At 41.6% G+C, this 14,101-nt stretch overlaps 1 protein-coding gene across 2 annotated transcripts in view; it reads left to right on the forward strand.

The window, feature by feature from the left end:
* The first annotated feature begins 244 nt into the window (after window positions 1–244).
* CPEB4 (cytoplasmic polyadenylation element binding protein 4) overlaps window positions 245–14,101 on the forward strand; it is a 42,523-nt gene continuing 28,666 nt past the window's right edge. The window contains exons 1-2 of one of the 2 annotated variants that reach the window (XM_071570186.1): window positions 245–2,878; window positions 12,679–12,760. In XM_071570186.1, the coding sequence (XP_071426287.1) occupies window positions 1,757–2,878; window positions 12,679–12,760 (1,204 nt within the window). In that variant the 5' untranslated portion in view covers window positions 245–1,756. The remainder of the gene's footprint in view (window positions 2,879–12,678; window positions 12,761–14,101) is intronic. The other variant, XM_071570187.1, reaches the window with a different exon arrangement.

Raw genomic sequence — 14,101 nt, forward strand, 5'->3', positions numbered from 1 at the left:
CGCCGCGCTCCTCGCCCCAAGATGGCGACCCCTCCGGCATCCGCCTGACCTTTGCCCACACCTGACATGGCCGCCGCGCTGCGGGCGGGCGCGCCGGGCCCGGGGCGGGCGGGGCATCTCTGCCCTTAGCAAACATGGCGGCGCCGGCGGGCGGGGCGGGGCGGGGCCGGGGGCGGGGCCAACACCGCCCCGGAAGCGGCGCGCGGCCCCTCCAGCTGGTTGTCATTTGGAGCGGCCGCTCGGAGCGGGCGGCACGGGAGGAGCCGCGGGACCCGCTGGCAGCGGAGCGGCGGCCGCCGGGGGGGTGGGGGGCGGGGGAGGCGGCGGCGAACGCACCGCAGAACACGCGAAGCGGCGGCGGCAGCAGCAGCAGCGGCGGTTCCGCGCCGGGGACACGTCGCCGGCTACCGAAGGCTTGTCGGTGTCCTCGCAGAGCTTCGCAGCGGCGTCCCCGCAGAGACACCCCCGGCGCGGCCGGTCCATGAGGGGCACGGCCCGCCCGCAGCGCCGCCGAGCAGCCGCCGCCGGAGCCCCGAGCGCTGCGCCCGCACACGGAGCCCGGCCCGGCCCCGCCGCCTGAGCGAGCCCTTCCATGGGGCAGGGAGCAGCCCCGCCGGCCGCGCCGAGCCCGCCTGCGCTGCTGAGGTAAAACCCCTCCTGCCTCCCCCTCGGCCCCACCGGACGCGCAGGGAACGCGGCCGGGGGCTCGCTGGTGCGGGAGAGCCGCGATCCCCGGACAAGGAGGCGAGCCCCGCACCGCAAAGCACCCTCCCGGCAGCAGAGAGCGAGAGAAACCTCCTTCCCCTTCCTCCTGCGCTGTCCCCTCCCTTCCCTTCCCCGAACGCTGAATGCTGATTTCTGAGATGAAAACCTTCCTCCTCGGACAGCCAGGACTCTTATGAAGGACACGCAAATATTGGATCATAAATAAGAAGCGAGTCTGGCGAGCTCTGAAACCCAGCCCAGAAGGAGCAGCATCAAGAATCCACCCTTCTCCTGCACAACTCACTCCCCACCCAGCTCACAGAATACTGATTTCCTGAGATAACATCTCACCCCTTTAAACAACCACACACACACACAGACACACGCGGTGTATGTTATTGCTAAATAGAGTAGGTTAAACCCAGCAGCACTGGGGTAAAAGCCTCTTCTGCAACTCACTCACGCTTTTCACCCTTCTGAATGCCGAGATCCTGAGGTAAATTTTCCCCTTGTCCACAGCAAAGACTCTTTTTGAACAGGACACAAATATATATTAGATTATAGAGATGTATTAAATTATTCCAGATTTAAATCTATTTTTTGCTGCCAAGGGGTTGAGGGACCAGACGTCATTGTATTTTTTTTCTTCCCTCTTAACTCATTTATGGGCGAGTCAAGGCTGCTGAGGAGGAAAAAAACAGCATAGTTAGAATCTCTTTTTCCTTATTTGCCAGAAGCTTTTTCTCTCATTGCTGTGCATTTCCTTTCAAAAAAGGAAACCTCTTATTTTGAGAACCAAAGATTTATTTTTCCCTTCCTCCTGGCCAAGGAAGGAAACGGACACGAATTCACACATTAAAATAGTTGAAGAGATCTATCTTTTGCAAAAGACAAACATCTTTTATCCAAATCTGAAACATAGCGTGGAGGGAGAAACTGGAATATCTAGTGAAAAACAAGATAATTGCTAATCTTGCCTCAGAAGAGGACAAGCTAAACACTAAACATCAACTTGTTCTTACAGGGAGGATTCAAACCCTAAATATAATAAATGGGGGATTACGGGTTTGGAGTGTTAGTGCAAAACAACACTGGAAATAAGTCAGCTTTTCCAGTCAGATTTCATCCACATCTGCAGCCTCCACACCATCATCAAAATGCAACCCCCAGCCCTGCTGCTTTTATAAATAATAACACAGCTGCCAATGGCAGTAGTGCTGGGTCAGCTTGGCTCTTTCCTGCTCCAGCTGCCCATAATATTCAGGATGAGATTCTGGGGTCAGAAAAATCTAAAACTCAGCAACAGGAAAAGCAAGAGTCCCTAGAAAAACAGCAGCTTTCCCCTGGTCAAAGTCAGGAAGCAGGCATGCTCTCTGAACCTGAGAAAGCTAAAACTGAAGAAAATCAGGGTGATAATTCTTCAGAGAATGGCAATGGAAAGGAGAAAATCAGGATAGAATCACCGGTTTTAACAGGATTTGATTATCAAGAGGCTTCGGGGCTTGGTACTTCGACACAGCCCTTGACATCCACTGCATCTTCTCTGACTGGTTTTAGTAACTGGTCTGCAGCTATTGCTCCTTCTTCTTCTACAATAATCAATGAAGATGCAAGTTTTTTCCACCAGGGAGGGGTCCCTACTGCCTCAGCTAATAATGGTGCTCTGCTGTTTCAGAATTTTCCACATCACGTCAGCCCTGGCTTTGGTGGTAGCTTTTCCCCCCAGATTGGACCCCTCTCTCAGCACCACCCTCATCACCCCCATTTTCAGCATCATCACAATCAGCATCAGCAACAGAGGAGGTCTCCTGCAAGTCCTCACCCACCTCCATTCACACACAGAAATGCTGCTTTTAATCAGTTGCCTCATTTGGCTAATAATCTTAACAAGCCACCTTCTCCATGGAGCAGCTACCAAAGCCCTTCGCCCACACCCTCCTCCTGGAGCCCCGGTGGCGGCGGATACGGTGGGTGGGGAGGGTCCCAAGGGCGCGACCACCGCCGGGGACTGAACGGAGGGATAACTCCCTTGAACTCCATCTCGCCCCTAAAGAAGAATTTTGCAAGTAATCATATCCAGCTGCAGAAATACGCCCGACCCAGCTCGGCCTTCGCTCCAAAATCGTGGATGGAAGACAGTTTGAACAGAGCTGACAACATTTTTCCTTTTCAGGTGAGCACACTCTGTTCTGTCCGTAAGAAAAATAACCCCAAAGTGCATTAAAATGCCCTAGGAAGTGCAGTGGGTTGAAGCATCACAGCCTGGTTGTAGGATTTCTGTACTTCTAAACACACTGTGCAAGGAAAAAAGCCCACATTGAACTTGAAATGTCATAGTGGGAGTGATCCTCCCAGCTGTGATTCATGTTGGTTTTTAGTAGTGATGGTGATAAATGTCTATTGCCCACCAGCCACCCATATTACCCACTTTCCTTCAGCTTGATACTTCCACATAGACAGAAATAGCCAATGAAGAAACTTAGTTGCAAGCAGCAAGTGTATCTACAAAAAGGAGTAAGGAAAAAAAGTGCTGCCTGATGGAGGATGAAAGATCTGAGGCCTTTTAAAGTACTCAAGAATGTACCACATCTGAGAAAAAGTATTGAGTGATGGTATTTTGTTTTCCAGTATCACATGGACTTGCAGTGCAACATAATTTTTGTGGCATTTTTTTTAACTTTGATTTTTATACAAGATGTTAATTAGTGCAGTTTGCTCTCCTCAGTAAAGGCAGCAAATTCTGGTTACAGACCATTAAATCAGCCCTAAAAGTAGATCTGGACCAATGTCAGTTGGTGGTCTCCTATATTTTTGCTGTGGCCTTCTCCTGGCAGGAGGCAGTGGCAGTTCAGCCTCTCCTTCTGGCTGACATGTTATGAATTTGAAAAGAATTGTTTAATGTTGAACCTAATTTACAGTAGAAATTAAACCAGAAGTACTCTTCTTTTCATCTGACCACTAGTTAAACCCAGCTTTTATGTGTGTGTGTGCCTTTTGTAAACTCCTTTAGGGTGAATTAAACAACTCAAGAGTTCTTTTACATTTCCAGGGTTGTTTTTCAAGCTCTTCAAATGAGGGCAAAAGTAAAAATCTCAGTGTGATTGCAGTTTTTCTGGCCATGCTGCAAGACAACCAGGGTGACCTACTTTAAAATAATTTCAAAGATAAAAACTGTGTAATGTATCTCATGGTGTAAAGAAACAGAAATACATTTAATAATGGCATTGTGGGGTTTTGGATAGTTGGGTTCTTTGCAAACTGCTGGTTTTGGTGTCGTGCAGGGCCTGCTGACAGTAGAGCACCTCTGGCAATAGCTTTCCTTTAGAGCCCTTTTTTTTCTACTGCAGAGCTATTGGCTGGTTCAATATCAGGTAGAGCCCTTCTAAATTTGGAATGCAGAGTAATAGTTGATTTTAATGTCAAGATTTGTAATGAATATGATGAACCTGTATCCAGCATATGGAATTTACACACTGAAACCATTAGAAAAAGGGCACAGCTGGAGCTGGTCTTTTTTCAGCCTCACTGCAGCGAGTCTTGGCTCAGGGTTTGATTCACTCTGTACCCTGACACGTAGCTGATGTTCAGAGTGACAGAATGAGATCAAGTGTGTCCTTGCTGCTGTGTATAAGCCCCAAATATATACACAGGGATAGAAACGTGCTTGGATTGGCATCAAGGAAATTAGAGAAAACTGGCAACGTCAGCCTTGACTTGTGGATGGTGTTCCAGACATAAAATAGCAGACACACGTAGTTTGATCATGGTAAAGAAATCATTTTAGTGTAGCATGTTAGTGTCTGTTTACATAAACACTCGGATGGAGCTGAACATGTCAAGACCAAGTCTGACACTCCTTCGTGCCAAGAAAAGGAAAGTGTGGAGTGAAGTGCTTTCCAGTCTGGTACTGTCACTTCTGTGAGCAAAAGGGCAGGGCAGCAGAGCAGGACTCAGCACTGCAGCCCCAGAACGATGCTGATTAATTTCAAAGCCATCTTGGACAACTGCTTTTTGTAACTTTTTTCTTTTTTTTTTTAAATCTTTAACTTTGGTCACTTAGCCGAGTGTTGAAAGCACACTGAATTCTTGAATTGGTGGAAACAAATGATGTGAAATTTGACCTTTAATGTCTTTTGATTTTTTTTCTTGGTTATGCTGATTCTGTGCCTGACTCAAAGCAGAAATAAGGAGTTTTCTTATTATATATTTGTGTTCATGCATCTCTCTATATATCCTTCATTTACTATATGAAGCAGCAATCATGTACTGCACAAGGCTATTTTGTTACTGGAATCTTCTTAGATTCCTGTTTAGGAAACAATTGAAAGCTGTCTTTGCTGCAGCACCATAATGGAGTAATTTGATACAACTATCCCTTTCATTTAATATTTATGTTTTGCTGCTTAAATCATTAACGAGTGTTGCTGCAATCTAGTGAAAATTAGTTTCTTTAGAAGGCAAAATGCAAACCAGCAACTGCAAATATTTGGGGATCACTTTCTTTTTTCTCAGAGAATGTCTCTAGGCCAAAGCTTGGTAACACACAGAATCCTGTCTGTCTGGATGGAAGTGTGAGGGTAACCAGGAGCAAGTGCTGATTTCCTCTTTGGAGGGGATGGCAGTTGCAGAATATCCCTGGAAGCCACTGATGTGAATTCCTGCTCACATCAGACATTCCTGCCCATGGCCCTTTGATTCTTGGGTTGAGGTGGGTGCTGCAAATGGTCCAGATGAAAGGGCAATACTGTGGTGATCTGTTTGATAACCTTGCAATTTGATGGTGCCTTGCTTGGTTTGGGGGTTGAGTGCAAACCCTGTGCTTTCTGTTCTAAGTGTTTTCCATTTGGAATTCTGTCTCCTAGTGTTTCAGAAGTAACATGTCTGTAGGAACCTCTTGGAACTGGAATCAAGGTCAGAGAAGACTTACCAGATCTGTTAATGAAATTAAGTTTTGATGTTGTGCTTTAGCCACTGGGCAAGCTTCCCCCTTCAAAGGTCTTTTGAAAAGAGAAAAGCCATTGTTCTTTGTATGTTCGTTTGAAAAGGAAATGGTCTCCAAATGAAAAAATGGTTCCTGAATTAAAATTAAAAAGAAAAAAATGGAAGTCTTTTGGCTCTGACCACCTTTTTTGAGATTTAATACATCAAATGCTTTAACTGTCACTATTGCATCTTACAAAGTTACTGGTTTTTAAAATAATTCCCTCTACTTCTCTCCCAGCAGCTCTGACAAACTGGGTGCTCAGTAATTACATTTTAGGGCAGCCCTGCCTTCAAGATTGTTTTGGCTTTCCTTTTGCTGTGTACTTGCACTTCCTCATGAGTGGAACATCCTGCCTGTTATGCAATGCATAAAACTTGCTTTGATAGGCATTTCCAGGTTTCCAGATCTCATCTTCAGTGTGTGACGATGTTTTTTAAATTGGTCTCTGAAGGCACAAGCAAGTGAAGCAACAGCGTTCTGTAAAAATGCTTAAAAATAATTTGTGTTTCTTCCTGGAATTGGGCTTGAAAGTGACTGCCCATTTCAAAGAATTCTGTACATGAGAGCAGTTCATTATATCCACTTGTTCAAAATGTTTTTTCCTTTCTTCTCCAGTGGCTGGTTTCCAGGTATATAACCCCTTCCAAATCCAACCAGGGGCTGTGCCAGAGAGAGTTGCTCTTCCCCCAGGCAGATATGGAATGTTTGAGAAAACACATACGTGATTACAAAACGTGTTTGAATTCCGAGCTGTACGTCAGCATTTGTTTGCCCATAGAAATGGGTTGATTTAATAAGTGCATTAAACAAATTCATGGGGAACTGAAATTAAAAGATAACTTCTTGAATGCATTTGCCAAACTTCCCTCTCAAAAGTAAATTTCTTTACCATTCCTCTTCATTTTAATATTTGGTTTTGAGGAGCCTTTTCATAGCTCACAAGGGCTAGTTGCATAAAAAGAGATTGTTTGTTTTGGAGAATTCCACTTTTATTCTAACAACAGCAATTATTCCAAGAAATTTCAAGCTATCATTTGGAAATAAATAAATACTTGAAGTTGGATTTTTAAACCTGTTCACCCATTTTTCTGTAACTACATCAGCTATGTAGTAATTAGTGTTTTTTGTGCTGCTCCCCACAGCTACTGATCTGTGGGATTAGCAGCACTCTAATGTGGTCTGACATGCAGAAGTTAAGTGCTGTGGAAGTTAACACTGTTCTTGTTTTATAAACTTACTACTGACGTTAATACTTGGGCTTTGGCCCTCCTGTGTGTTTTTGACCTCAGGGTTTCTGTTTAAAGAGAGCTTTTGTTAGAAGCTATTTGAATTATGTTTGTCTTTTCCTAAGATTAAAAGGAGTACTCTTATTAAGCATTTTGCTTTGAAAGTTGCAGACTTAGCAGCCCAGCATAAAGAGTGAGAACACAAGACATTGTGGAAAGTGTTTTCTAGAAGATACATAAAGAGCTTAATTTGTGGCTAAAATAGAATCAGACATGTTACTGGAAACGTTTATAAAGGTCTGTCATTTCTTACACTTAAAAAGTTCAAGTTTGACTAAACCAGAAGTGTTCCCTCCCCAAAAACCTCCTGTCTTATGTGCCACTTAACTTTTCCAGCTCCTTCTTATTGTTCCCTGGCGAAGCTATAAAAGATGATCCAGGCAGAATACAGCAACATCCTTTCAGGAAAAACCTGTTTATTCAAAGTCTTTAATTCACTGGGTACTGGACTGGGAGCTGGAATACAGCATTTTCAGGGTGGTGGGAAGGAGGAGAAGCTTACCCAGAAGCATAGTCAAGTCCAAATTTGCTTTGCAGTTAAAAGAAAAATGTGAAACTTGTGTTTATGATGTTAAATATGATACTGCCTCTCCCTGTACCCTTTACTGTGCCTGACACACACAGCTTTTGAGTTGTGGGAAATAAGAACAAGGTTTCAGGAAGTTTCAGGCTTTTTGTGCTATAACAGGGGTACAAATGTAGTCATGAGTTTTTTGATTTGCACAAATAATCTGGTCTGAAAAAGATTTAAATATATAAAACAAACCTCACCAATGCAGCTACTCCATAAATGCTGCTTAATCCCTCTCAATAGGTTGTTAGGTGCAATGGCACCTTTTGCATTATTATGCCTTGGACTTCAGGTAAGTCTTATTTTAAGAGCTCAGGCTCAGCCTTGGCTACCAGCAAGAGCTCATACCTTGCCAGGCTTGACTTTTTGTACAATTTGGGATTTAGCCCTGGGAGGCCCTTCATGGGAAGTGCTGAATAGAAACTCTCAGGTGATGGTAATGCTGTGGGTGCAGATTAAATATAATGAATCTGCACTTTCCTGGTTAAGTTAGATGTACATTTTTCTGATGTGCAAGAGAATTTAGGTATGATCTTTTTAAGTGCAAAGTATGGTCATTTTGTGCATGAAAAATTTGTATTTCTCTTGCATGGGAGGATGTCCCAGTATATATTGTTTGTGCTTTGAACCAAGTGACTTTTGGAATGAAATGATTTTGGACTTCGAAAAATAATGTTGGAATAAGGATTAGTTATTTCCTCTTTACCAGTGGCTCCATTTTTCACAAGACCTCTAAACAGAAAATACTCTGGATGCCAGATGGGAGATCACTGTAGTCTGAGAGGTGCAGTGGTTTGTCCAGGCTGGATAAATCCAAGGACAAAGTCATGACAGAGAAGTCCTGAATTCTTCTCTTTTTGCATTAACAAAGAGGTTACATTATTAGGAACAGTCTACATAGAAATTATTTCTAGACAGTAGGAGAATCAGAATAATTTTATTTTTCTGTAGATAGAGACGGCCACTTTATAGTCCAAAACTCTTTTTGGTTGTTGTTGTAGAACATTCATAGTCTCGGTAGCTTGTTCTTAACCAGACCTGCTGGCTGTCACCTCTTGTATATTGTGCTTACTCAAAATCATGTATAATGAATGTCTTTTGAAATGTTGGCTGCAATTTTAAAAAGTCATCTATTAAGAATGCAGGTTTGTTTCTTTCTGGTTGTTTTGTGGGGTTTATTTTGTTTGTGTAGTTTGGTTTGTTTTGTTTGGGGGTTTTTAAATTGTTTTGGTGGCCTTTTATTTAACCTGATGTCTTTTTGCTCCAGTTCTGTTTCTCAAGAAAAGGTGTGTGCACCCTTTGAGCACTCTGATAAAGCAAAATTTTAGATGCCTTAAACAAACTTGTGCAAAGCCCAAGTTGTGTGATCAACCCAGGTAAATAATACCAGGCTGTGGTTGCCACATTTTGTTACTGAAATGTGCACACTCTGCTTTAGTCCATGGTAGTCATTACCATTATATATTTTCTTTGCAAATACATAAATAAGTATCCAGTGAGCAGTCCAGCTCCATGGAAAGCACTGTAACTTTGTGAATTGATTCATGAAAACCACCACCCTGTTGTTATTAATTCTCTCTACATGAAGTCTTTTTGAAGAACATCATATTTTCCCCTAAGCACAGTGTGGTTTATGTGCTTTGTAACTCATAAATAAAATGTATCTGAGAATAGTTCACATCCAGTGTACCAGTTCATGATCAGTATCTTGACTGTTACAGCTATTTTTGAGGTTATGGAGTGAAATGTAGTTAGACATTTCTTCAGTGATGTGACCAGTACCATTAATTAGCCTCAACCACCCTTTATTTTTAATTTAGGTACATATAAATGGATAGATTCCAGATGTGTTCCTGATAAAATGGGCCATCTTGGAAGTTAAGACAGACAAAATCTGTGCAGCTGTTTTCAAAGCAGTCTTGCTATAAAAGAACTTGAATTTGTATAAAAATTTTAAAAACTACAGTGGTGACTTTCTCTAGTAGTGTGGACTTTTTCAATACCAGGGCAAGTAATCAACTAAATTAATGGATTTTTAAATTATTATTATTCTTTTTATAATGAGCACTGTGCCAACATCTGACCCAGCTGAGCTTGGCGTTTTGGCTGGTCTTTATGTAGGACTGACATATTTTCTTTGGATAGATGTTTACAGGGTTACTGACATAGCAAGTTCTTGAATTCTTCTGCATTTCCAGAGTGGGGATCTGCTCCATTAATTTCAGGAATATTCCAAATGCAGTGGTGTCTCTGATAGTGTTGTGTTTAACGTGGCTCACTCTCTTTTAATTGATAAGCAAAGACAGGGAGGAGCAAACTCAAGCCTGGACTGAGCCTGATCTTCCCATTCAGCACCATGAGTTGACAATGATCATTAGAAATGGAAAACTGGAAAAAGAGGCAAGAGACAGTAACACAGCAGCATTTTGAGGGTTCTCCAACCTTTGGAAATCTTCTCCAGTGCTGTGACAAGCAACTGGAACCACTGGAGAGTGTGATTATAAGTGTGGATCACATTTCAGCCATTCCTCCTTTTTATGGGATTGCCAATGGCTGCAGTTAAATCTTTTGTATCATGCACAGGGTTGTGTTTTAAAGTGTTTACAGTGTGATTTGCAGCTTATGGACCTCACACTGAAGAAGAGACACCTTGCTCCTTCCCTCAGAAAGGGAAAACTATAAACTCCTCGCCACAAAAAGCTTCCTTTGAAAAATATGGTGTCCTGATTAGCCAACCACTTCAGTTCCATTTTTTCCTCTCTAATATTTAAATTCTCTGTTCTCAATATTAAAAAATTATCATTGCAGCAAACCCTTTTTTACTACAACTCACTCCAGTATGACCCAGACATTTTAGGGAGAAGAGACTTGCTTTGGCTCACATGCTCCAGCACATACACAGCAAAATAAACTAGAAATTACTTGGCCTGGCTCACTCCCTTCATGTCCCAGACAGCTGAAATGTTCAGTGCCACAATTCCATGAAGACTTGGAACTGCTGAGGTTCTGCACTCTGAAATAAGAATTTTGTAGCTGGTAATGTAATACACTGAAAGCCAGAATGCAGGAAGGAGAAGCTACTGAGGGGCACCAGGTTTTGTCCAACCTGTGTTTTAGGCTATTTTCTGTTGTCCTGTTGTGAGCACTGCTGGAAATGCAGGTATTATCTTCTAGTACCCATTCCTGAGTTTCACAGCTGTTGGATCCCAATGGATCAAAGACCTGAGGAGTTGTACTCAGTCCTGCTAAAGGATTTTAATGTAACCAGAGTTTGAAATAAGTTACAAACTAGTAATGAAGAAATCAAACCAATAACATAAATGCTGCTGATAAAGGAAGAAATGTGTGGAAAAAAAGCACTGAATTTTAGAATTTTAATGCTCCTGATAGTTCCTCCAAGGTTCCTCAATTGTCTTGTAATAGAAATGACCACTGAAATAAATACTGAGGAGAGACAGGTCAGCACTGTGCTTTTTATAGCAAATTTGATATTTGCTAGATTAATAAAGCAACTGGTTCCAAACCCTGGGCTTTCTAATGCTATTTGAAGTGCTGCACATCCGGGTTGAAATACATTGACTGTTCTGTCTCAGTCATAAACTGTTCTGAAAAATACCAGGAAATTTAATTGGAAAATGGTATTTTTTAGTGGTCAGAATATAACTTAAAACTTGGAAATGGATCAGGACTCTGGGAGCTGATGTGTTGCTGCTCTTCAAATAGTACAAGGTATTTAAAGTCCAAAATGACTGACACTGATATCAAGAACCCCCCCCCCCCCTTGCAACATGCAGCGTCTGCTGCTTCAGCACCAGAGTAAAGGACATAACCTGGTACACAACAACCTGTGCAATCCCTTTTTTGTTTCATCACTGCTTTTTAGAAATGTTCCAAGCTGGATCTGTGTGCTTTGGAGAAATTTCAGCTTCACAGCCAGTGTTAGGGACAAAAAACATATTTGAAGCTGTAATAACAATAGTTGTGGAGAAGCTGTTTAAAGAAAAACTGTCCATCTTGAACTACTCACGTTTTTCTTTCTTGTTTGAACAGATACTTCCTAATGCTTGATCTCAGTTCAGAGGGGATTCCTTAGAACAGGAATGAAATAAAATCTTTAGAACTGAAGTTAGAGTGCTTCTTGGACAGGGAAAAACTAAATTCTCAGTGAATTAATAGAGTTGTATAAAATTTTATCCAAATCCAAATGTATAAATAGACAGATAACATGGGTATGTGAATAATTTTGAAAACCATAGTGATTTTTTTGCCTCACTTTGTGATGGTCTACAATGCTGGAAATTACATGGATTTTCAATTATTCTTAATTTGCCAATTAAATAAGGCAGTGCCAGGATATTTTATGTTGCTGTAACATCAGGTTTGTATGATGTGAAATTTGTTGTTTGGTTGGGCGAGTCTGACCTGTATGTGTGTTAAATGATGCCTTTGGTTAATAGGAAGCAGAAATATTTGGTAAAATACTTTGGGTGGCTGGAGGTAATGAAACAGTAAAGTGCAGGAGATATTGTGCCTTCCATCTGTTGAGTCATCCTTTAATTTTAGAAATGCTTGGAATGACAAACTTGTGAATTCAGGGAATAAAAAATCAGAGCAAAGTTTTACCTGGTAAATCAGAGTGTTTGGAACACTTCTACTTGTATGGAATACCTTAGAATTATGTAGAATTTGAACTGACTGTACAGAACTCAATTATTTCAGGTGTTGAGATAGTTGTTTAGGTGGGGGAAATTCTGTGTGTTTCTGGAATTTAAAATTTCTTAAATTTGGACTGAAATACCTATTTTACAATTTGTCCTTGCAGTTCGGTCTCCCAGAATATGATCTTTACTTCCTAGCTTTGAAATTACTTTTAACAAAGTTTTGCTGTGTAGAAAGGACACAAACTAAATATTGAATTGGGATTCTTAAGTGCTCGGTCATGATAACTACAGATCAGATTCATATTTAAGAATATTCTAATTTTTGATATTCCTATATCAGATTGCCTTTGGTATATGGTTTTTGCTTAATTCTGCTGTTGTAATGTAGAAGGAAACTAAAGGTTTTGTGTTCCAGATGGTCTCGATTAACGCTGTGTTGCCTAAGCTGGCTCTGTTTGTATTTGCTTGCAGGATCGCACGAGGACTTTCGACATGCATTCACTGGAGAACTCGCTAATTGACATAATGAGGGCTGAAAATGATTCACTGAAAGGTAAATTTAGAAAGACACTATTTCCTGCAGTAAATAATTGGGAAGAGGTGCTTGCTTAGAATAAGAAACTTGGATTGATTAGGAAAAGGAACATTGTGCACCTGACTCATGGTCAGCTGGGGTGGGCACCCTCTTTCATTTGTCTGTAGATGAAGATGTTGCAAGAAAGGAGCATTTTTTTTGTTAGTTCTCTGCTGTCTTAAACTGCTTTTTTTTTGTATCATTGGCAAAGGAAAAGGGAGGTTGAACTGACTTGCTTTTGAGATTTATCTCTTTTTTTTCTTTTATTTTTTTGGCAAAGGTAATCTTGTTTTGGAAATACCTCAACTTGCAAAGTATTCAAAGTATTGTCTGCATATAATTTTGTCTGAATAGAAACTGTTTATAGTTTAGAACTCTAGTTTCTTGTTCTGTAGAATGAGTAATCCATTTCAGTTCAGTGGTTCTCTGTATGAATAGGGAAGTCAAACTCTCACACACGCTCCTTATCTAACTATTCAGTTTTGTTACCAGTCATGAGACCACTAAAAAAACAAACCTGCACTTGTGGTTTCTGCAAGTAAATTTCTTTCGCTATCAAGGCTTGTGGTGGTAATGAAATCTGACTTGTTTTAATACTGATTCTTGCTCAGAGAACCAACCTCTGATAAACTGGCAATAACTTGTGTTTGTTGCCTTTGCTGTGGTCTGGAAACGCAGCCTGAGTTTCCCATCCCAGAAGCTCAGTGTGATGAGAAACACCATGAAATACACTTTCCTGGTGAAATGACAAGGGGAGCCTGGTGTGTAGATAAAAGTAATGCCAAATGAATTAAAACCCCAAAACACATTTCTTCCTTGCGACCAGGATTTTATAGTATTAATAGCTTTCTTTTGGTTTATATGCTGTCTGACAGCACCCTGTGCCCCCAGCTTTGCACAGAGAACCAAGAATCGGGGCCTTTCCTTGATTACAGCACCTGGGATTTGCCCCGAGGCCTTGTATGCAAGGCCAGGCCCCTCCCAAACCAGGTTACATCTGCTGAAATCTGGCCCAAGGTGACACAGCTGCAGAACAAATAAAATTTCCCTTTAAATTTGAATTTACCAAAGTCAGCTTCATATGTATTTATATTCAGCAACTAAGCAAGGAGAGTTTTGTAAATAGTATGATTTTTAGTTTAAATGCTTTGGAAGGATTCTTTGCGATGGACTTTTTTTTTTTTTGAGTGCTTACCATGTTTTGAGAATGAGGGAATAAGTATGGCAGCGAAGAATACAAATAGTTCTGATACTCATTAATTTCTGCTTTAGCTTGACTGTTAATCCCCTCTGCGGAGTCATCTGTGGCCTGTCTAAAGT

This window comes from Pithys albifrons, chromosome 15 (genome assembly GCF_047495875.1).
Source record: "Pithys albifrons albifrons isolate INPA30051 chromosome 15, PitAlb_v1, whole genome shotgun sequence".
Taxonomy (NCBI): Eukaryota; Metazoa; Chordata; class Aves; order Passeriformes; family Thamnophilidae; genus Pithys; species Pithys albifrons.